General features: G+C 38.8%; 1 protein-coding gene across 4 annotated transcripts in view; it reads left to right on the top strand.

The window, feature by feature from the left end:
- PEPD (peptidase D) overlaps window positions 1–24,263 on the top strand; it is a 221,485-nt gene that overhangs the window by 122,937 nt on the left and 74,285 nt on the right. For all 4 annotated transcript variants that reach the window (XM_073307882.1, XM_073307881.1, XM_073307880.1 and 1 more), the window contains 2 exons: window positions 7,767–7,835; window positions 19,257–19,334. In XM_073307882.1, coding sequence (XP_073163983.1) covers window positions 7,767–7,835; window positions 19,257–19,334 — 147 coding nt within the window. The remainder of the gene's footprint in view (window positions 1–7,766; window positions 7,836–19,256; window positions 19,335–24,263) is intronic.

The following is a 24,263-nucleotide window of genomic DNA, read 5'->3' as shown; positions in this document are numbered from 1 at the left end:
CACTAAAAATCTCAAAAGTGAGAGTGAAATTTAGAAATTTGAGCGTGCATGCATGCACACACACCATCCAGCTCAGATCTTAAATTTATAAGAAGCTTTTTCATTAGAGGAAGTTCAAATTACAAGTGATTGGATTTGAGAAATTAAGCTGTAGCAATGTTAATAATGTTGTGTATAGTCCTCTTGCTGATCGTGTAGTAAATTGCAAAGCTTACCACCCCATCAGGAAGAGGACTATACATAACAGCAATTTCTGATATCATGCAGGACATTGAAATAGTATTGCTTCATTCACAAAATTGTTAGGTATATTTGCCACGGAGCTATAGGATAAAGCTTCACTCTTCAGAATAGTTAGTACTAATTTCTTCATCGGCCTTGAGCTCACTGTTTGTGGACACGATGGTTTCTTTCTTTTAATTTCACTGACTATTTCTTCCAACTAGTTTATGTATAACATTTCTGTATGAAAAAACTTCTTTGCACATCGTATACAAAACTGAAAAGATACACCAGCGTATTAAAAGTCAAATGAGACTGAGTTTGTCAACTAAATCTGAGTAGCTAGTTAGCCCCAGATAGCCAATAAGAGTCCCATCTTAACCTGGACAATTAAGAAAATTGCCCTTTACTTATGAAGCTTTCTGTTGCTAATTCTTGGTTGTGTATGCTGTTTATGCTCATATCTCAGGGTAGAGAATGAGGTACTTTTCAAAAAAATGTGTGTACTCATTGATACTGATTATCTGCCAGACTTTAACTGGAGCTTTCATTTTTGTGTCTGTAATTCTACATATTTATGGTGGTGAGTGCCTTAAAAATACTTCAGATACAATAGATAAATTGCACCCATTGGTAACCGTGGATGCAAAAGTATAGACTATTTAGGCTTCTGTAAGCACCTTATCTGTAGGTACTTAAATGTCTAAATGATCAAAATTGTGGCTGCCAATTGCAGCACAAAAAAGGGAAACCAGTTTTGGAAAATCTGGCCCTGTGTGTTAGTTTATGCCTGCTACACCATACTGATACATCATCTTAAAATGAATTCCTAAACTACCACTGAGCAAGACGATTTGTTGAAATGACTCCAGAATCTGGAAGTAGCAAACCAGATTGTTCTGTGTTCTATTCCATCCTTCCAGGAAGCTCTTGGAGGGGGATGTTGAGTAGCTGTTTATTCACCCCCAGGTCACGCTCGTACTCTGGTGCCTCTCCTGTCCAGGAGACTCTGTAAAGTTCTTTGGGCCGTAGTGGCATCAGAAGGCTGATAACACTCTGTTTCATCTTGTTTTTTAAAGATGTGGATGATGCATTTCTTTGTTTTCTGAGTGCCTGACTAAGACCGAGAACTGTGTGTTGAGTGAAGATGTAGGGTGAAATCCTGGCCCTACTAAAATTGATGGGATTTTTGCCATTGACTTTAATGGGAACAGGGGACAGGATTTCACCCTCAGACTTGTAGCACTATTCTCCAGATTTGGTTCACCTGATGGTTTCTTCACATTTCTGGCCAGACACCAGGAAGTTGTTTTGATTTCTTTAAATCTTTGCCTTCTACCAGCCTCTAAGGGCTGTATGCTTCTGGCTATAAGGATGGGGGGAGACAGGAGGAGAGGTAGAAAGGAGAGGGGCAGAAGGCTGGCAGCTAAGACTCTTCTCCCTTCTCTGAGTGACCACCCACTCCAGGGTGTCAGATCAATAGCAGGTACTAAAGGGTGGAAGCCTGAGGGTAGAAAGGGATATTTTGGAGGGTGAAGAGCACAGGGAAGAAGAAATATGGACAGAGGCCCCGTTAATACTCACTTAAAGTAGGTGACAATTTAATTTTGGCGGGGTAGGGTGTGTGTTGGGGGCGGATTGTGTGGGGATTCTGTTTTGCTTATTTTGTACTTTTCCTTCAAAATAGAGAAAAGAATCTGCAGGGTAGGAAGGATTTGAGGCCAGAAGGAAAATGTCAGGCTTTTCAATTTCACATAGAAAACTAAAAATCAAAGCGAGGTTTAAGTTCATAATTTAAAGTTAAGCACATTTGTAAGCATTAGCATTATCGCTAAGGGAAAGTTGGGTACTTTTCCCTTTATCCCCCAAGTCCTAAAAAATGAGTACATGCTGAGGGCCATAACCCCAATTGCTCATATAAAAATGGGGAGGGGAGTGGAAAATGTTCGGCTAATTTTGAGGTTGCCTGAAAAACCCATGGGAGTTGTCCATTGTACATAGCACAGAAGGTTGCGATAACAAAGCACTTGGCATCTGAAAAGCAGTAGAAATGAATGAGAAATATGTGTGCATTGCAGTACAAGATCTGTGTATTTACTGAAGAATCTCACTTAAGCCAATGCAGCATCATTGGTTTCTTTCATTTTGGATAAAAAATTTTCTCTGTACTTACCCAAGTGTGTTAACTCAATTGCAGCATTAAATAAACTATCTTGACGACTGAATCAGACTTTGGCTCAGTGGAAGTCAAGCATAAGAAGCACTGTCATGTATCTGTCAAAATAATAGAAATTGGAGTTAAATTCTTGATAGAAAAAGTAACAAAGGGCTCTACTTTCTGCACTCTGTCCCTTATATTTTTTCTCTCTCCCATCCTATTTTACTAGATATAATTATAGATGGTACCGATTGTTAGACTAGACTCAAAAGATTTTATTTGTTTGATGTGATTTAGAAGTAGAAGTAGTAGTTTCTTAGTCCAAAAATATCTAGACTCGAAAGTGACTAGTTGAGAGGTATAGCGTATTGCTCTCTTCTACATATCCATTATCTGTTAAAAAGAACACCCTTGATAAGAATCATAAATAACATATTCTTTGTTCAGCCCATAAAGCGTTCACTTCTTTCTGGGAAATAAATACTATACGTTACTGAATGTGTGGGGATAGTTCGTATATTACGAAGAGGAAGATGTCAAAAGAAGAGAAAAGTGAAAAAAGTAGTTAATGAATATTGATAATACTCCTGGACTTTGCTCCTTTATTCTATGTATGCAAGCTATTAAATGAAGCTATGTTAAAATTAAACTCATACCTTATTTGGTTTCCTTTTTCCTGGTCAAGAGATCCCATTAGAATTTCCAACGTGTAAGATACTGCATTAGAAACCCTACCCACCTAAGGATTGCCATAAAAACACAAATGCAGCAAGTATAAAATATGCTAAGACAGATTCTAGTCATTTGTTTACAGAAAAGACAATCCAAAGTAGACTTTACATTAAAATAGTTTGAAAGACCCTTAAAAAATCAGAGTTTTTTTTATTTTCTGACAATTTTTGGCGGTTCAGCTCTACTTATATGCAATAACCACTTAGGATATTGAAAATACTGGTATGTGCTTGTAGAGACTGAGAGAGTTGTGTAGTATTTTTTATAAACATCAGATGCTCCTTAAGTTATCTGTTTGATATTAACCTATCTGAATGCCAGGAGTTAAATCAAACAAGGCTGTTAAGAAAGAAGCCAACAGGAAATGAAACAATGGCTCAGATAAGAGTCCTGAAGAAAATAATAGAAAAGCTGTTTATTGGAAAACTCTCTCTAAGGCACAGTTCACCCTGTAGCTGTGACAGTGCTTCTCTATTATTTCCAGTGGCTCAAAACCTAACATTTTTTGGGAGATAAATGTTCTTGTCCCTTAAATTAGCATTGTCAATAAAGTAATCAAGAATAGGCATAGCTGTGGGAATAAGATTACCTGATGCTTCAGATTTAAGAAAGAGTGAGCTAAAACTTTAGATTTTCTTCAGCTGTAATAAAATAGGGGCTAATGTTTGCCCTTTTTTAAATCAATGACAAAGAGGTCAGTTTTTAAAATTCTCTTTAAACTCCAGACTTTCCACCAGTTATAATAATTTTAAGAAGCTGAATTTCGAATGAAAATTACCTGATGGTATGTGCTCTTTTAAAAAATTAATTGTGGTTTCAAAGCAGTAAAAAAAAACATACAAGTTCAAAAGAACTTTGTGGATAAACAGGGTAACATCTGATGTAAATAGACCAATGACTGATCTGTATACACCATGAAGACATAGTGCGCATGGTGACAAAAAATACATATACCCTAAACTGGAAATACTATCAATGAAACATAAAAGGGGAGTTCAAAAAGAAGTGCCAACTGCTTGCACCTGTGATGCATGCATTAGAAATTCTTAGACAGATGATCCAGATCCAACATAAAACCATATTAAACATACATAGCAGCCAGTCAAAAAAGCGGCCAGCCTAAATGCCAGACACAGTGTTTCTAATATAACTGCATATGGATTTCCAGATTTAGGCCTTGTCTACACTAAAGGGAAAAGTCAATCTAAGCTACGCAATTTGAGTTACGTGAATAGTGACTCCCCTTACTCTTCTCGATCAGGTGGAGTACAGGAGTCGACGAGAGAGCGATTGGTGGTCGATTTAGCGGGTCTAGTGAAGACCCGCTAAATTGACCTTCGATGCATTGATCACCACAGCATCAATCCTCTGTTAAGTGTAGACAAGCCCTAAGTCATATGTCCAACTTGCAGTATTTCACTCCCTTAACTTTTGCATTGCACTTGGAGAATGCCATGAAGATCCATCAAATGTATTACTCAGAAAAATATATTCTGTTTCATATAACTATAAGCTGCATTGTTCAATGCAAAATTCTTACAGAAACTACAACACACAGCGTGAAATCTTGGCTCAAACTCCCATTGACTGTAATGGAGCCGGGATTTCACCCAGAGTGATATAGGCCACTTTTAAGATGCTGGACACGGTTGTTAACTTGAAAAAGCCAGCATTTGCCAGCAGTGGTATCTGAAATACTACAGTTATATCTTGTACTTGCAATAAGAAATAACTCTGGAAATTCAGGTGCCACACCATTGGCAAATGTTGACTTTTTTGATAGCAACCACGTTAGCACATAATTTATAATGAATCACTTGACTGAGAAAGTAACGATACAATAATGTGAATAATTTTACTCTGGTCTCTAGTGGGAAAACACATTACCCAGTAAAGATATACTATCCCTGGCTCAATCGCATTAACAACGCCTTTTTAATTTTTCTTTTTCAAAATAAATCCATAACATGTGAAACAACCAATGTAACCATTTTTGGAAAAAGAAAATGGGAAGTTCAGACAAAAGGTAGATTATATGCAGCATCTCTTAACTTATTTTACTACCTTTAATTGCTGATCTGGGAATGCTGCAAAAGGTAACAATTACATTACTGCATGAAGTTTCATATAAGTTCCAGCTTTATGAATATGTGGTCATTTGTCATATTGAAAAATAAGCCCTGCTATCTTTATATCACCAAAGATAGAAGGAAGTTTACAGCTTTCATTATTTCATTTTTAAAGCACTTTAGAAGGTTACTGAAAGCTTCTGAGACTAGGAAATATTTTACTCAGTCACTTAAATACTATGTAGGGGTTTATAAAAAACACTGAAAGCTACTTAAATACAGCATTATTATACATACATACAAATATAAGATGCTTGACAAAATGCTTGGGGGCATGTTCACGATGCCTGTAATAATAGACTTCTATATGCAAATGTGTTATGGAGACAGAAATCTAGAATTTGCAAATGGAAAGAAACAGAGATCCATAAAGTGAAGTGATAGTGGAAACAGAATGTGTGTGACTGCTAAATGGAAGATTGATAGCATCCAGTTGCAAAAGTTAGTGGAGCGCTTGTTATCCCATCTCTTAATTTCAGAGTGTCCCCCAGACTCCTGTACTGCTATCCTCTTCTCTGACTTTCTCTTTGCACACTTCTAAATTTCCAGAGTAATCCAAAACTAGTAAAATCATTGTAATTAAAGATGAGGAAAAATCATATAAAATCCATCTCCCTGAAAAGTCAGGATTTAGTCCTTAGAGATATAATTCTATTTTCATTTCCTTTCATTTCATTTCCTTTGTGTTCATTTCCTTAATTTGGGAGGTTTGGTGTATATCTTTTCAATTAATTATCCCTTTGGGAAGTTTTTGAAATATATTTTGACTCTATGGTTGTTTAAGTAATACTCTTAATGTCCTTCAAAGAATGAACATTGTGTTCTGTGGACTGCTATTACAAAAGGACAAAATCATAACATCTCTGAAGTTTGAATGGCACCAGTATCACCCTGTGTTAATGAAATGATTTTGGTATTACAACAAATGAGTTTTCTGAATCCATTCAATATTAAAGGGAATTGGATTGTAATTAGAGCATATTTCACAAAGAATAAAAGGGTCCGTGATATGTGCTTAACTCTTATAGCACCTAATCCTGTAGTGATTGTGCTCTGGGCGCGTCTGCCCTCATGTGCAAAGGACTTTTACAGTGCAATATTTGTGAAGATGAAAATGCTGTTGTGCTTTCAAGGCTAAATAGCTCCCCCAGGAGGACAGTGCTGCAAAGAGAATAAACTTCCAGAATGCATTATTTTATATATATAAAGCAAGCATTTTTGTAATATTTCCTTATCTGGCTCTTATTTACCACCATCTAGTCTTGGTGTTGAGATCCAGATCTTTATTTTGTTGCTCACATTTGAATGGTAAGATAACTGAGGTATTTAAGCGTATTTAAGGTATAAGTTAAGGTAAGATAACTCAGGTATTTAACAGGTTTCAGAGTAACAGCCGTGTTAGTCTGTATTCGCAAAAAGAAAAGGAGTACTTGTGGCACCTTAGAGACTAACCAATTTATTTGAGCATAATCTTTCGTGAGCTACAGCTCACTTAGCTGTAAGTGTAGCTCACGAAAGCTTATGCTCAAATAAATTGGTTAGTCTCTAAGGTGCCACAAGTACTCCTTTTCTTTTTGCAGTATTTAAGTGAAAATAAGTAGTTTCATGTTTTCAGTGTGTAATACAGCACACGCTTTTTTTCCTGTTAAGCTTACTGTGGATTGTGTAACTAGTAAAATGTGCCGGATTGTGGGACAATTAAGTCTTTTTATCTAGAGAACAGGTACAGCATGGGCAGCTGTCATGCAGGTTCCCACACACACTGCGAGTTTGCATCAACCTGCAATAGCAGGGACCATCTGTAGGTGTCAAAGCCAATTCAGTGGTGTGCAAACCTGAAACTCTGAAATTTCGAAAAGGCTTGGGCTAGCCTTGGATCATCTTTCCCAGTGGGACCCCTCATTCCACTCCAGAAAAGACTCCTTTATCTTTGTTTAGGTAGGCTCCTGTTGGTGGACAGAGCCAGCCTATCTGGGAAGTTGCATTTCCTTTCTGGAAAATATTAAGGTGGAGGTTTGCAACAAATGTGGATTGTATTTGTAGTTGGTGCTTCAGACATGCAACAGGAGGTATTTTATTCAACTCTGTAATCTCAGACCCAGGCAGTTTAACAATTGTTTTCAGCCTTTGATTCTTTAACTATTTATTAGCTAGTTGGTTCTAAGGTCAGATAAACCAGTGTATTCCAAAGTTGTTTTTCTGTGCTGAGTTACTAAGGAGAGCAATTTACCATTCTTCAGAAATTAAACGTGCTTCGCTGCAGTTTCAGTATTTTTCTGTTGCAAAGTTTCATACCAGGCTTGATGACAGGTACATCATGAAAAATACACAAACTGGCTGAGTTGAGAGAATGTAGGTTAATTTGAGTGTTAAATTGAGCAGAAATTCAGGGCGATGTTTGTCAGGTAGTAGGGAGACTTGCACACACAAGTCTCACTTCAGTGCAGTCTTGCTTGCTTTCTTGCTTGCTTTGTGTTGTTTCTGAATAAATTATTAATTACTGCTTTTTTTTTTTTTATTTGCAGCCTGTTTCAGCATTATTGCTATACTCGTGGTGGCATGCGCCATACTTCTTACACTTGTATCTGTGGCAGGTAAGATCTTTTTGTGTACTTCTGTAATATTTATTATCAAGATCCCATTGGAAGTATGTAAAATTATTTTTACCATATATGTCTGGATACAAGCAAAGTGAGCTTTAAAGTTTTGTTACTGAGAAAACAATGGGGAGATGGCTAGCACTGTGTAAACCAGATAGGTTACAGATTCTGCTGCACTCGGGAGATTATATGATTACCGATATTGCCAGTATCATGTTTATGCTCACGTCTCTGGGGCAATAGGTTTTTTTTAACGAAACAGCATATGAAGAAAGACTTAATATCTTCTCTTTGTAGCTAAAAAAAGGTACTTTCTTTGAAACATTCTTTCTTTAAAAAAAAGAGGATTTCATATCATTTTCAAAATTCCTGGTCTCTAAATTTATTATACACTGCACATAAACAAATCTTTTAAGGAAATTTTGCTCCAGCTCTCTTTGCTTGCTGAACATCTGCTGTTGAAATTACAGTTTTGTTAATATTGCTAAAATATCATTTGTAATTCTATAAACATAAATTTTTAATATGTAGAACTAGAAGACAAAATGGTAAATATTTTACTACAGAGATGTAAAACTCATTCTGTGAAGAGGATTTAGGTGCATTTTTAATTGTGATCCATGGGCAGATTTTCAAAATTAGAGCCATATGGTACCTTCAGTCCACAATAGATCTCCCACTGATTACAGTGAAAGGGTTGCTGTATCAAATAGTATAAAATAGCCTTTATACTGTAAAGTAAACTAAACTTAGGTTCATAAAGTTGCTGTTGCATTCAATATTGCTTGTGGGCAAAAATGACAAAGGGCACTTTTAGGATCGCTGTTTTTTTCTGCCATTTGCAGAAAATGCTCAGTTGCTTTTTTGTAAATGTATTTACTCTCTTTGCGTGTAAAATTATATAATTGCATATGCAGTTTTGATACTGAATTGTGCACCTAATTTGTTTGAAAACTTGCCCTTTATTCTCATTTAACTTGAGAGTTCTTGCCGTTTTCCTGGGAGGTCAACAGTTGATTTTCAGTCACTGGTCTGATGACCTTAGTCGCGGTTTCCCACTTAATAGGATGGACCGTGTAAAAGTTATCATCTTCCTGGTGAAAAGAGCAACAAAATAAGGCAATTTTTTCAGGGACAACATACTAGGCAGATCGAACTTGCAGAAAAGATCTACCTGTTGAAGGCCTCTCTCAGTCGTAGTGTGACAACCGGGAAAAAATACTGAAAATGACCAACATCGATGGCCTTGTCTTCCAGGGGATCCATGTCGCAAATTAAGAAAAAGTCCATAAATACAAAATCAATGGCTATACATTCCTAGCCAGCAATTACCATCCAAAATATTGGTTGGCAATTTACATAAAGCAGGAGATCAACTTAATATATGGTTCTACTTCCTATAGCACTCAAAAGAAACAACTACAATTTCCATGTGCATCGACAAGCTAACCATCGTTCATGTATATAAACCAACTGGTGCACAGTGGCCTCAACCAGCTCGACTGAATGCATAGGATCCTGCTGTATTTGTGCACGACTTTAATAGTCACCACATACAATGGGGCTATGCAGCAAGCAAATGATATGTTCCTCCTTTTTGATGCAAAACAGCGCATCACTTTCCATTCTGCAAGATGGGGCAGAGAATACTGCCCTGATCTTATGATCTTATTGGTGTGCCTAAAGACGATTCAGGCACACCAATACCCACATCATGGATCATCCTTGATAACTTCCCAAACAGCCAACATAGACCAATACTGACCCATATTGGCATTCAAATCCCAGTTGTCTACTCAAAATCGGCGCAGCGCTGGAACATCAAAAGAGTAGACTGTGCCATTTTCACTAGGACACAATCTCCTGCACTCCCCCCGCACCAAAGATGTTTGACTGTTTTACTGCACTCCTAATCTCCATTACAAAGAAGAACACGCCCCTGGGACACAGGTCATCATACATTCCAGGCTGAACTTCAGAGAACCAAAAGCTCCTCCACAAATATGACAAATGTAGAGACACAGAAACTGGAAAAGCCCTCCTGGCGTCACTGGATGCAGTAAGGGGGAAATGGTGGCATGAATGTGTAGAAGGTCTAAACTTCACACACTCGAGCAGATGCACCTGGCATCTGCTGACACACCTGGGGGCTGCAAATCCCACATATGTCACTAGCCTGCAGGTGAAAGACAGTGCCACCACTGCTAAAATTTAGTGGACAACAAAACAGCCTATGAACAAACAGTATCGAAGACAAGTCCAGCATCAACTTCGGCAGGTGTTGTCCACGTCCACTCCATCGTCCCAGTGGTCTGGACACAAGTAAGAAGATCGATGCCACCATTGCAGCCACAAAATTGGGAAAAGATGGTATCTATCCTGAGTTCATATGTCCTGGGTCCACTTACATGGAAATGGATGGTGCAGCTTTTCACCAACATCCTGAAGAACAATGAAATCCCTTGTGTGTGGAGAGAAGCCAAGGTCATTGCACCCTTAGAGCCTGGAAAACCTACAGATCACCTTCTAATTATAGACCAATATCCGTCTTGTGCATCAACTACAAGGTGATGGAGCATATGATTCTGAACCAAACTGGGCCCACTGTGGACACCAGCCGATCCAAGGAGCAAGCTGGTTTTTGACAGCACAGAAGCTGCTACTTCTGGTAGCAGAACCAGGTCCTGGCTCTCACTACAAATATTGAGGCTGAATTCTAATGAAAATTCAAGACTGATACCTGTCATCAATCTGTCAGCAGCTTACAACAATCTGGAAGGATGGTCTGCTACTGAAACTGGCCAAAGTGATCCCCATGTGTGGATTTTCAGGCTGGTGAACACCATGTATATGTCAGAACATAGGTGCTGACTCCGTAGGTGTTCTGGAGCTGGAGCACCCACGGAAAAAAAAAATTGGGTGCTCAGCACCCACTGGCAGGCCCTGTCAATCAGCTTCTCTCCCACCCCACCCCCAGCACCTTCTGCCCACCACTGATCAGCTGTTCAGTGGTGGGCAGGAGGCGCTGTGGGGGAGGGAGAGGAGTGGGGACAGGAAGAGGCAGAGTGAGGGTGGGGCACACACAGGGGAGGGGGATCCTCTTTATGAATTAAATTAACATTAGACTTTTAACAGTAGAAGGTGATAATAAGCATGCTTTCTCATATATTAGGAACCCCAAACTTGTTACAAAATAGACCTTTAAGATATACAACAAATAAACAGCTTGTGAAGATGACTCTTTGGGATAATTGGATTGTACAAAAATCAAACTATTGGAGCTGTGTATTAAAGCCTGTTATTCTATTAGTGCTGAGTCCAGAAGCTTCAAGTTTTGTAGCTCTAAACACTAAAGAATACATATATAACTGAATCTGTTCTGTGAGATACAAGCCCTGTTCTAATTTCTATAGAGAAATAGTGTTTTGAAATAAACACAAGTTTGCTGTTCAGTTAAATAAAAATTATGCATACATAGTCAGTTAATATCTACTAAATTCTGACAGGATTTTCAAAACAGAAATGACTTCACTAATTCATTCATGCTTTTTTCCCCCTCTCTTTCTCAAATTACCTCTTTCTTTTCTGAAGAAATAGAGGTACCTGAAAGTTCTGAGTGCTAGTAACTAAATGAGTTTTTATTAAACAAATCACAAAAGAAAAAGAAATCAAGAGCAATCAGTGCTGCAATTCAGTACAGAAATCTATAACTTTGCATGAATTTTTAGTGTAAGCTTTCAAAATTGTTGCCGTTCATCTCAAGATGGTAAATCAACATGTCAAAGACAGTACCAAGATTTCAATGTTTTGTAGGTAACTGAATAGGAGTTTACATCTTTTATTTTAGTTTACATCAATATTTTAGTTTACATCTTTACATACAGATTAGTCACCTTTAAAAAATCAATAAACTTTATTACTAACTATTATTATGGCTGAACACACACACTTGGGTATCAGATTGCACCTTGAAGGTCTTCAGGTAATTTCAACCAAGACTATATCACTTCAAAAGTAACGTTAAGTGTAGATGTGCATAAATGCAATTAAATAAGAATACCACTATTTGGTTATTGTGGCAGGATGGACTAGGTCTGTAGGCCCCCTACTGGAGGCCTCCTGGCCCTGCATCAGCCTGCCTGAGAATAGAGCAGAGAGAAGTCCTCCAGGCAGCCTAGAGTGGCTGCAGAAGAGTGGCCAATCAGAGGGGCTGATGGAGCAACCAGTCTGGGGCCAGAAGGGCCCTATATAAGACAAGCAGCAGACCAGAGAACTTCAGTTGCAGTGTGGAGCTCCAGGAGTGGAGACTGGGTGGCTGAAAGAGCAGCAATAACACAGACAGCTCACTGTGGAGAGCTCACTGCAGACAGGACTGAAGCCCAGGGAAGGCTGCTGAAGACCAGGTGCCTGGCTGGCAGGAAGAGCAGCAGGAGGAAGGCCAGTGCGGGCAGGCGGAAGCCCAGAGGGACTGAGCACAGAACCTGGCCTGATCAGAGGTACTGAGGTGGGCCCCGCTGGTCTGGTTGAAGACTGAGCCCAGGGAGGCATGCTGAAACACCACCAACTGTGGGTACTGACATAGGCCCTGGCTGGGTGGTTGAAGAAGGCAGTGCCTCTGGGAAGAAGCCTAAGAGCTACGGCCCCATACCAGGGCTATGATCAGAACTCTGGACTGTATACCCTGGAAGGAGGGACAGTGTCTGCAGCTTGGCCGGAGGGCTGAGTCGCTGAAGATGCACCAAGAGAACTATCAGCCGGAGGGGTGCTCGTGAGAGGTGGGTGCCACCCCGATATAAGAACTAAAACTGAAAGCAGGATCACACCCAACCAACCAAAGGGGGGCTGTCTGTGAGAGGCTGGTGCTGCCCTGAAAAAAGACCATGATTACAGGTAGATCAGCCAGAGAAAAGGGGGCACCCATGCAAGGTGGTTGCCGATCCCGTTACAGTTATTGGTAAGTAAGTGTGTGTGTGTGTATATTCATTCAGATGTGTGTATATTCAGATATACCTGACACTTACAGAGCACTTTGCCTACTTCAAAGCACTGTGTAAATATTATCCTTTTCAGTACCCCGGGAGATAAATATGTAGCCATTTTTACATCGGAGAAAACTGAGAGGTTAAGTGACTTGCCCAGTGACACACAGTGAATCGGCCAGAACTGTTACTTATGAGCTCCTTCCTCCTAGGCCCAGTCCTTTCAGACCACGGTGTCACTCTGTCAAAGATTAAAGCAACCACCTCACAGCCACATATGCTTTTTAAAATTAACATTGCAAATAAAGAAAGGTATCCTTGTAGCTGTGTTGATCCCAGGATATTAGAGACAAGACGGGTGAAGCAATATATTTTTTTAGACCAACTTCTGCTGGTGAATGAGACAAGGTTTCGAGCTACAAACACAGGACCTGAAGAAGACCTCTATCTCAAAGGCTTATCTCTTTCACCCACAGAAGTTGGTCCAGTAAAAGATATTACCTTGTCTACCTTACCTTGCTTTATAACAGTTGCTCAAAATAATGTCATAAGAAATTTACAAACATACATTGAAATGATATATTGAGCATTTTAGTAAAAGCATCAGATATTGCAAGAATGAAAAGGCAGCATTAGAGAATCACAGCTCTGCAATCTTGCACCTGAACTTGGAAACTTCTGTAGGATATCCAAAATACTATATACTTTTATTGTATACATTTCTTCCAATATTACTGGAAAGTACTAAGCAATGGTATACACAGGGCAAAGTACCCAGATCCTGAGCTAGGAGTAGAGGAATCATGAGATTCCATCCTGAGATGAGTAGGGCTGGAGGTCGAACACCTTAGGAATACATTCTGAGAGACCAGAAAGATTGACCAAGGTGCAGCTACAAGAGCACTAGTCTCTTACTTCACAGGTATGATCAGCAGCTATTTGGCAGCTGTTACCTCAGACATGGGTGTTTCTCAGGTACTAGTTTCCTCCATTGGTTATCTTAGCTCCCCACATCAAATGATTCTAGTTATATAAGAATAGGTAAGTAAAACGGCTCTTTATATCTGTGGACCTTTATAAATACTCTTGAGTCAGGTTGGTAAAGTTAATAACTCTCTCTGCTCCTTTCTTTTAATTATAATAAAAAATTATAATAAATTCCAGCCTCTCTCAGATCTAGAAGTGTAGAGAAGCTGCTTAATTCTCCCTTTTGGATTAAAATTATTCTCTCTATATCACAGAGGAAGTAGCTTGCTGTTGTAGTTTATGGTATCTTAATTTTAATTCAGGTTTTCCTGATATACTGCTAATTGTTCGTTTCAAATTGTTTGTTGCTATAGTTTTCCCCTTTTAATTTCTGCTGTTGTTATACTCTTTTTTTAATTGCTGCTATTACACTCCACTTCTCTTCCTTCTGCTCATTTCTCTTTTCATGGTCCTTTCTGACTGACAGTATGTTCTGAACTTTTCTGACTCCTGCAGTTTGTATTCTCTCAGTGACATGAATTTACCAAGTTATCTGGTCTTTTCCAATTCTTCAGATTAGTAACAATTTGGAAAAATTGTTAAAGGAATTAAAATAGAGGCAAAACATCCTCTGGCAAAACTTTTAAATTTGGATGCCTAAGATAGGCATCTAGATCCCTATTAAGGTGTCTAAATATTTTAAATATATGTCATGATTTTCAGAGCTTTTGAACATCATACTAAGTCAGTAGAGTGACAGGTGCTCAGCACCTCTAAGTTTTAGGATGCTTAAATATAGATTTGTCATGTACCATTTTAACACCTTTGCTCTCTGGAAGCAAAGTAATTGTTTCTAAATTAAGGATTGTGTATACCACCAGTGACTAATACTAGCAAATCATAGACCAATCTGATTTAAAATCCAGACTTTATTTTTTAAAGTTGCTTTGAAGTCAGCCTAAAAGTATAGCTGCAGCCTTATATTTGAGCTGACTTCCGGCAAAATATTAGAACTTCTCCCTATGGGCTGGTGTTACTTTCCTGGAGGTGATGTCTGTAGGTCCCAGATGGACAGGCTTCTATGACTTCACTCATACAGCAGTTTTTCCTCTCTGGTTCATGGAACACTGATCTTGATAACTTCTGAGAAGGCCATGTGTCTTGTCTCTCTTGACAGAAGCAGTAGAAGACAGTGGGTCATGGGCTGAATGAAAAGGAAATCCCGGAAGACGAGTGTGGGTAGATTAACACGCCAACTTGGTGCAAACTAATTGTCTGTGTAGACAAGCCCTCAGAAATGTCCTTCCAGTTGAAGGAAAATTATATTTGCTCCTATGCATTTAAATTAAAGAGAGGGTTTAAAGTATAGCAATTAGTGCTCATTAATAAAGGAGTGATTTTTACTATAAACCTCTACAATTAAACCATAACCTGAAATCCAGCATCATTGGATTTGGAATACCTGTTGCTGAAAACATTCTGCATAGTACACGTTTCCATAGTCGCCGTAGTTTTTCAGTACATGTATTTTTGGAGACTGTTTTACATTTTATATATTATAATAAAATTATAAATTTATATTATCATGTAAAATAAATTAGGAGAATCAATTTGCATAGGTGCACGATCCTCAAAGCAGATCCCATCACATGGTTATATGAAAATATCTACAGATACATTATGTCAGAATCAAGCCCTGAGGCGCCATGTTAAATATATATTTTTAAAACTGCTCATACAATATTTATATCTTGTTTTGTCCTCGCTTTTTGTAAAAATATTTTTAAATTATATTATTGAAATAACACAGCTAAAATAATGACAAACTGTGTTGTAGGGCTTGTTTTCATGCATGTCTGCATGATAACATTACAACCCATGCATACACGAGAAATTAACCAGCTGTAGGGCTCTTTATAGTAGAAGATATACATTTAATGTTTTTCTCACTTTTATTTATTCCCATAATTATCCACACTCACCAAGAATGAATAGAATCATAAAATCTTAGGGATTAATCCTACTAACCTTCGTCTCTCAATCTCCCATTTCAATGGGAGTTTTGCCAATGTAACAAGTGCAGGACCAGGCCTCTAAAAATTAGAACTCCCAACACTTGTCTTGGGAAAGGATTCCATAGTCTGTTTGAGATCATCAGGAACTTTTGCTGTTATTTGACCCAGTATGTTCTTTAAATTTTTTAAATTTTTGGTTACACCATCTTAGATCAACCTACACAATTCTTCTTGGCATTTACAACCTTCATATAAATGTGTACAGCTATTTTCTTCTTCGACCGTCTCCTCATCATTTGGCCAAGTAATTGAAAGTGGGGCTGGTAGCACTGTCTACTGTTAAGGCTGTCCAACTCTTTCCATTATAAGACTGTGTTTTCAGTTGCTTATAACTTTGCCAAACTTTGCAGGTTGATGTCTGTCTCTGGCCAAACTGTTTTTGAAAAAATCCAGACAGGATGGTTCAGTAGTGTCTGAGAATAAGGCTTAGGAAAAATATGTGTCTCCATGCTTTGCAGCAGGGACTTGAAATATGGCAGAGGAGTGTGGTCTTTGTGTCAAGGATGTGCCTTTTACTGTTCCCATGAAAATCTGCCCAGACTTGGTCAAGTGGTAAACCTTTGAGGAAAAATCACTGTTTGCACATGCTCAGTAGAGACTAGCTAGAAATTTGTGGCTGAAAACTCCGAAGATTCCATCCACACTGAGCTTGCTGCAGCTTGGAACTGAGTGGGACCTTCTCTGCCATTGCAGCTCCAAGCTGTGCTGGAGTCAGAATGGAAGGCAAGGAGATTCTCTCCTGCATTCTCAATTACCCCCCTGCTGATACCCAGGCAGTATGAAGAAGGAAGTTGCCTGATTCAAATTTAGAGGGGACAAGAGGTGGACCATGGAATGGGGAGAGTAGATTGAGACAGGAGCCAGAGTGGGGGAGACACTCACAACTAGGACAGGAGGTGGGGGCTAGAAGGGCCTGGAACTGACTGAGCCAGGAGACTGGGATTGATTGGAAAAGGAGACTGGTATTGAGATCAGGATCCAAGGGAGGAGACTGGAACTGGTAGTCGTATGGTAGGGAAAGGCAGAGGAATTAATTTGTTACAGTTTGAAGGTATGAAGTGAATGAGGTAGGAGATTGCAGGAAGATAAAGGACAGTCTCCTGGTTAAGGCAGTTGAATGCTGCCCTGAAGAATTTGATTCTCTGCTTCTGACACAGAGTTCGTATGTAATGCTAGTCAAGTCACTGAAACCAAACTTTTTGCACGTTGTCCCTTTTTGCATGTGTTCCTCATTTTCTGAATGCCTGATTTGAAACCCTGGGGTCTGATTTGCAGAAGTGCTGAGTACTCACAGCTACAATTGAATTCAATGGAGCTGTCCTTGAACATATAAAATACTGTATAATGCTAAGAACTCTGAAAAATCAGGTACTAGATGTGTCAAATTGGGCACCTAACAGTAGTGGATACTTTTAACCTTAAATTTCTCTATGCCTCAGTTCTGCATTTGTGGAATGGAGATAATATCACCCTTTCATTTCACAGAGCTGTTGTGAAAATAAATTAATAGTTGTAAAGAACTCAAATGCTATAGTGACATTCACCATAGAAAAGCCCATGAAGCAATTATTAATTCTGTATTCAGAGCAGGCTTTGATTAATATGCAGTAAATAAGGCTTATGGCCACACATTGAACAATGAGATGAAACAAAATATTGAATAGCTGCTTATGAAGTGAGCACCAACACTTCTTTGTACTGAATGAGGCAGGGGTCCTGTGGAGAAAAAATAGTGGACGATCATGTAAGTAAAGACTGTACCATGTATGTGCAGAAGGGGGCCAAATTAAAGTTGCACGGCAATTTTAATTCTGGCATTTCTTAACTTTTGAGTGCTTGACATTGTAACCTTGTAATGTTTTTAATGTTTGACAGTTCCTTTCCTCATAAATCAATCCCACAACACTCAGATTTTGGTACTTATAATACGAAAATCCTTAGCAATGAAAAGAAGTTTTTAAACAGGGCCTAGACCTTTAAACTGCATGCATGCAGAATTTGTACATGCAGTTGCTATGAATGTACACACAGTTATGTTAATTTCATGGACAAGTGATCAGTTAGACAAGTGGCCATTTCTGTGCACAACTACTAAATATGCATTGACTGTAAAAGCTCTCTGCAAATAATGCATAAGTATTTTCATTTCTCTAACTGCATGTGTACAGCTCTCAAAAATCTGGCCTCAAAAATATTTTAGAGGGATACTTTTATCCATGATGTGACTCCATTGAATTCACTGGAGTTAAGCCTAGGATGAATTACATCCAAGACACTAAGCCACCCTTTGACCGGAATTGAGAGAATCCTAATTGAACCAGCAAGGTTTTGATAAAAGGTTAGTCGCATATTGACAGCTGAAGTTGAGAGGTGACACAGATGCTACCAGTATATCTGTTCTGACACATGTATTTTTGGCTATAAAACAATTCTTTTAGCCTCTGTGAAGTAAAAAATGAGAGAGCACCTATCTGAGAATAGCAAAATGAAAATCAGTAGAGTTAGAGATCTCTCCTATCTTTTAACTTGATATTTGACAGACCTAGAGGAATAAGAGTAGACTAGACAAAAGAAGGCACCGTGGCCAAAAATAGGTCACTGGATGGATCATGGAGTTTTCAGAAATGTGGAACAAGTGCCTGTACTTCTCTGGAGACTTCTTGCTTCCCCTGTGATTCAGCAGTTTACTTAGTCTGGTTAATAAGAATAAAAAATGTATTTTTTACAATGAAAAGCTGTCTTTCTCTTTTTACTCCACAAAAAAGTAAATATGTCAGTTGTTATGCTTTGTATCGTGGCTGACGTCTTACACTGTGGCAATATTCCCCTAACAATCTGGGATGTAGGGCTCATACCTAACCATGCTAGAGGTAAGTTGGAACAGCTCACTTGCACAGAATTTTTCCCTGCCCCAGTAACTCTTAGGGAGTTATTAAACATCCCAGATCTTAAGTGAAGATTCAGTTTTATACCACTGTAACATTTAACCTTGAACAGGGGAACTTCTTATTTTAAAAATTAAGGACATTCTCGAAGGAAGTAGATGGATATTAGATGAAAATTACTTTTCTGTTGTTACATATATACTACTGTAGCATACATGGGGCTGCACCACACAATATGTTCCCTCCCACAAAAGACTTACATTCTAAAACCTAGATTTTCAGCTATGCCAATATCTTCTGTGCTCAGTCAAAGGGGATACAAAGCAGGCGGTTATGACACTGTTTCTGGAGCCAGTTCTATGTCAGCCTCAGCAGGTTGCATGATATTGGGCCTTAAAATATCCTGGTGGTATTTTTAAGAAAACTATTTTACACTTTATGGTTTTCTTTCTCCTTGTGTTTTTAATTGTTTCGTATGTTAATTCTGTGTATTTTATTTTTCAATGTCAGTGGCAACAACTCCTCTGTTTTGCACTATGGACATGCTGGAGCCCCAAATGACAAGACAATTGAAGATGGAGACTTGTGGTAAGTTAAAGGATTGTTTAGTGTTTCTTAGGCAGCTTTAAAAAGAAACAGTCTCAGCTTTGTATTTGAGTTCCTTTAGTCTTAATTTGAGCGGTAAAAAGATGGCCACCTAAGGATTAGGGTCCACATTTTTAAAAGTGGTGTACAACTTTGGGTGACATGGCTTTTTGGGAGCCAAACTTGACCCGTTTGTTTTTTTCTCTTCGGAGGTTCTGGGCACCTGTGTCTCCAATGGGGTGTGGGGTGAGAAGGAAGGACCCAGATTTCAAATACTTAGTTTCATGGGTAATTCGGTCCAGGGTTTTGATTGAGTGCATTATAGAGATAAAGGCCAACTGCAAAATCTAGATCCAGGTTTGTATTTGTAACTTCAAAGGAGGTGCTTGAATCTGGGTCCTTTAGTTCAGGTCCACATCTATTATTGTTTGTGGTTGCTAGTTAAACAAGTTTCAGAGTAACAGCCATGTTAGTCTGTATTCACAAAAAGAAAAGGAGTACTTGTGGCACCTTAGAGACTAACCAATTTATTTGAGCATAAGCTTTCGTGAGCTACAGCTCACTTCATCGGATGCATACTGTGGAAAGTGTAGAAGATCTTTCTATACACACAAAGCGTGAAAAAAATACTCCTGCTGGTAATAGCTTATCTAAAGTGATCACTCTCCTTACAATGTGTATGATAATCAAGTTGGGCCATTTCCAGCACAAATCCAGGTTTTCTCACCCTCTGCGCCCCCCCCCCCACACACACACAAACTCACTCTCCTGCTGGTAATAGCCCATCCAAAGTGACCACTCTCTTTACAGTGTGTATGATAATCAAGTTGGGCCATTTCCAGCACAAATCCAGGTTTTCTCACAACCCCCCCCCACACGCACAAACCCACTCTCCTGCTGGTAATAGCTTATCTAAAGTGACCACTCTCCTTACAATGTGCATGATAATCAAGGTGGGCCACTTCCAGCACAAATCCAGGGTTTAACAAGAGCGTCTGGGGGGGAATGTAAGCTTATGCTCAAATAAATTGGTTAGTCTCTAAGGTGCCACAAGTACTCCTTTTCTTTTTGTGAATACAGACTAACACGGCTGCTACTAGTTGAATCATAGACACACAAATATGCCTCTGGCTAATGACACAGGTGCTTCTGCAGATGCAGCAGATTGAACTAGGTAGGTAATGTCTTTATTAAACGTTTTAAAATTTTGTATAGTAGTATGTTGTCTGTTATTCTTGTTTGGTGTGAATAGTTTACTGAAAGCCATCCAATGTTCTACTCTATTATTCTGGTTTGTCACCATTTATTACTGCTTTATTGTTGTGGTTTGTCACCATTTTGTATTAGAGTATATAGTATACTATAAGAAGTTTATCATATCATAGTGGCTAATAGGATTAAGTAAGATATATGAACATGATACAATAGTGGCTAATGAGTTATATCAAGATTTTCCAAATGTCAGCGTTCAGCTTTCAGGGAATCCATAAAGTGGTTACTGAGGGAACAAGAAGTGTTTCCATAATGTATTATGATGTCATGGATTTATAATTTAACCAAAAGTGTTTTTAAAGAGTGGGGGAAATGTTATTAGGTGACTTCTTAGGCCAATGTTATGAATACAGTCCACTTATTTATGACCTAAAGCCTTGACCGTCATCTGTGGCTGTGTGCTGGACTGCAAAAAGACCTTCCTAGGGCCTGATGTAAAAGTCCATTGAAATCTGTGGAAAGACTTCCATACACTTCGGTGGACTTTGGATCAGCTTCCTAGTGAACAAAAGTCCAAGGGGAGATTTTCAAAAGTGTCTAAGGGATTTATGAGCTTCAGTGCTACTGACTTTCAGTGAAACTTAGGATCCTAAGTGCCTGTCACTTTTTAAAGTGAGATTTAGGCACTTTTGTGAATGTTACCCCATATCACAGTTGGCATCCTTTCTAGCAGTCTCAACAAAGAGAACAAGGATTAGCATGGATCTTCAATTATCCTCTCACCAGAGTGATTCTGCTAAGTCTTTGTCTTGACTAGGTAAAGTTGGTTGAGTTTAGGCTGGGTTTAGCTACTATATGCTAGCTAAGCCTGGCTTCAAATCAGCCTTTTTCATAATGTAGATGTAGGGTAGCATCTTTAGCTCAGTTTTAACTAGTCGTGTTGTCACGTAGACAGAAGGCTGGGCTGCAACTTGACTACCAAAATCTAGCTACAAGTAGGAAAAAGGTCAAATTTATATCAGGTTTTCCTAGTAAATGTTAACCATTTTTCATAGTCCAAACAAAGCCCAAAGGAGGATTGAGACTTACTGCTGGTCCAGTGACTGTGGTCTTGCTCTATTGCTGCTCATGTTGTACCTGCTACGTGACTAGAGGATTTCAATCCCTAGTGCTGGCATGCTGTACTTTTGTTATCTCGGTTCTGTTTAATCTATTTGTAATGCGGAAAAGAACTAACAGAACACTAGCATAGAAATCTGATCTCTTTCATAATCACGGTATGAAATTTAACAAAATTGTGTAGAAGTATTTTTAAACTCTCTCTAAAGCAGTTTTGTAGGCAGCACTTTTTAAAATCTTGAGCTACCTTGCTGTAGCACAGTGCAGCTTATTTAGCAACAGGAAACTTCACTGTTCTTCTCTGGATATTCTATCAAATTTTTAAGTTTTCATCTTGAAATACTCATTTGTTTAGGTGTTAATGAGCAACCGATTTAGCAACAGCTCTAATTTTGTTTTGGGCTGGCACACTGAAAATGCTAGAAATCCAATTATGAAAATCCTATATGTATTGTTACACGTAAATATTTGTATTTTAACATACCTATAAGTTCTGATATTTGACTCCCCATACATTTTGTAATGGCTGCTGGGAGCCCTCTGTTGGAAAAGATTGGGAATCCTACAGTACAACACATAAGGTTAAGAAAAAAAATTAGATCTCTCTGCCTGGTTAGATGAAGGCAGAGGTAGTGAAAGGTTATTTCTGCTCCTGCCAGCATATTGATACATAACGTGTTAAATTAATCATACAGGATCTGAAGGAAGACTTTGGTAGGAATACAATGATTTCTATGAAATATTCTTCAATTGAATTTTATACTTTTTTCCCCAGTTTTTTTCAGTTGATTCAAGTGGAATTCTGCATATGTTATAAATATTACATATTAAACAGTACATTGCAATAAACATGCAAGTCCGTAAACCATCTGGATACTGAAAAACCTGAATTTTGAAGAAATCATTAAGTGCCTGCTCCGTTTCTTAAATCTGTTACATCATCAGTATTACCTCTAAGGAAATCACATGCAAAGTTATTTGTGGTGTAACTTTTTTCCTCAGAAAATTCCTGTTACTCTTCTTTGTACTCTTCCTTTCCAAAATGTTGCCAATTTAGAATCTCCTGATTTACAATACCAAGTTATGAAAATTCGTCCACCTTTAATGTGTTTGTGGGTTCTGTAAGAAATCAATGCAGAATTGATGCAGACCTCCAATAATGCATCAGAATCCATCAGTATGCAGGGTCTGTGCTAGAAGATCTCCATGCAAGACAAGGGCCATGTAGTAGAGGCACCTAGTGAGCACTCTCCTATGGCCGAGTATTGCACTTCTGTGGTCTGCCTCAGTTTTCCCCCTCAATGAGGTTTCTTAAAGAGCCTGGTCAAGGAGAAGCCAAACACTCTGCTTTACAGCAGTATATCTCCCTTTAATAAAGCCTTCTGAAAGGAACACTTGTATGTTGGTTCAAAGGCTTTTGCCTCAGGGCCTAGATAAAACTTGAAAGTCCCCTAAAGTCTCTAGATTCCAGCACCACCTCCTGCTGCTGTAAGGCCTCAAGCTTCTCCGTTGCCTGGAGGGCTCTGCAGGCTTTCCCCTACTTGTTCCCCTACTATGCCTCTGTGCCTGGAGCGCTTTTGCCTAGTTCATGTTCCCTGAGAGCTCCCCTCCTCTGGATTTTCCTTTCTCCTCGGGGAGCCCTTGTCTAACTGAGGCCCTTATCTTTTTATCATGATCAGGTACCTTAGCTGCATTCCAGTTACTCAGTGAGTTAACTAATCCCAAGTGAACCTGAGTTGCCTCATTACCTCTTTTGAAGCCAGTCAGAGGTAGGCTGGGCCCCTGACTCCTTCAGAGGGCCAGCTACCCTCTGATGGACTGTAAAAAGGATTCCTCAATCTCTAATAGTGAGGCCTATGTTTTTAGGTGTATCAAACCTCTCAGGCACTGTAGCAGCCTAGCACAAAGCATATGAGGTGTCATACACAAAAATCAATGCACCGTATTAGGAGAATCTATGTACTTTATAGACCAATGCTCAATTCATTTATAACCCAGTACATTTAATTAACTATAAATATCACTATTAACATAAACCAGTGCTCCATATACAAGTTAATATGTTTTAAATTAACATCCACATAGTGAACAAGTAAATCAATATGGTCCACAAAAAAGCTGTTTTCATAAAGCAAATATATATTATTCATGCAGTCAAAAATGTCATGCAAATGAATCAGCATGCTCACTACACGTGTTGATCACAAGCCTACATGCAGTAGTTTGATTTGAAATTGCATTTAAACAAAATCTTTATACCTGAAAATATTATCAAATCAATGTATTACAAATGCAGCCCGCTCCAATAACATAAGTCAAGTAAAGCCAAAACGCTGATTTTCTTCAGTCATCTTAAACCCACAACAGCATGGATAGAAAATGAGTTTAAGGCTGAAATTTGCTACATTATGCCAAAGTATTGCAGCATTTATTTTGTCATACGATAACGACTGTTCCTGGAGCCATGCTGTAACTATGTTTCAAGTTAAAGAGGGGAGACATTTGGGCTAGAAAGACTGAGAACGCACCACTCTGTACAAGGGTGACACAGTTCCAGTTCTCTGGTGTCTTCTGACCCAGTCCTACCAATGCTGCCATGTG

This window comes from Lepidochelys kempii, chromosome 12 (genome assembly GCF_965140265.1).
Source record: "Lepidochelys kempii isolate rLepKem1 chromosome 12, rLepKem1.hap2, whole genome shotgun sequence".
Lineage (NCBI taxonomy): Eukaryota > Metazoa > Chordata > Testudines > Cheloniidae > Lepidochelys > Lepidochelys kempii.
This window is presented reverse-complemented; position numbering and strand designations above follow the sequence as displayed.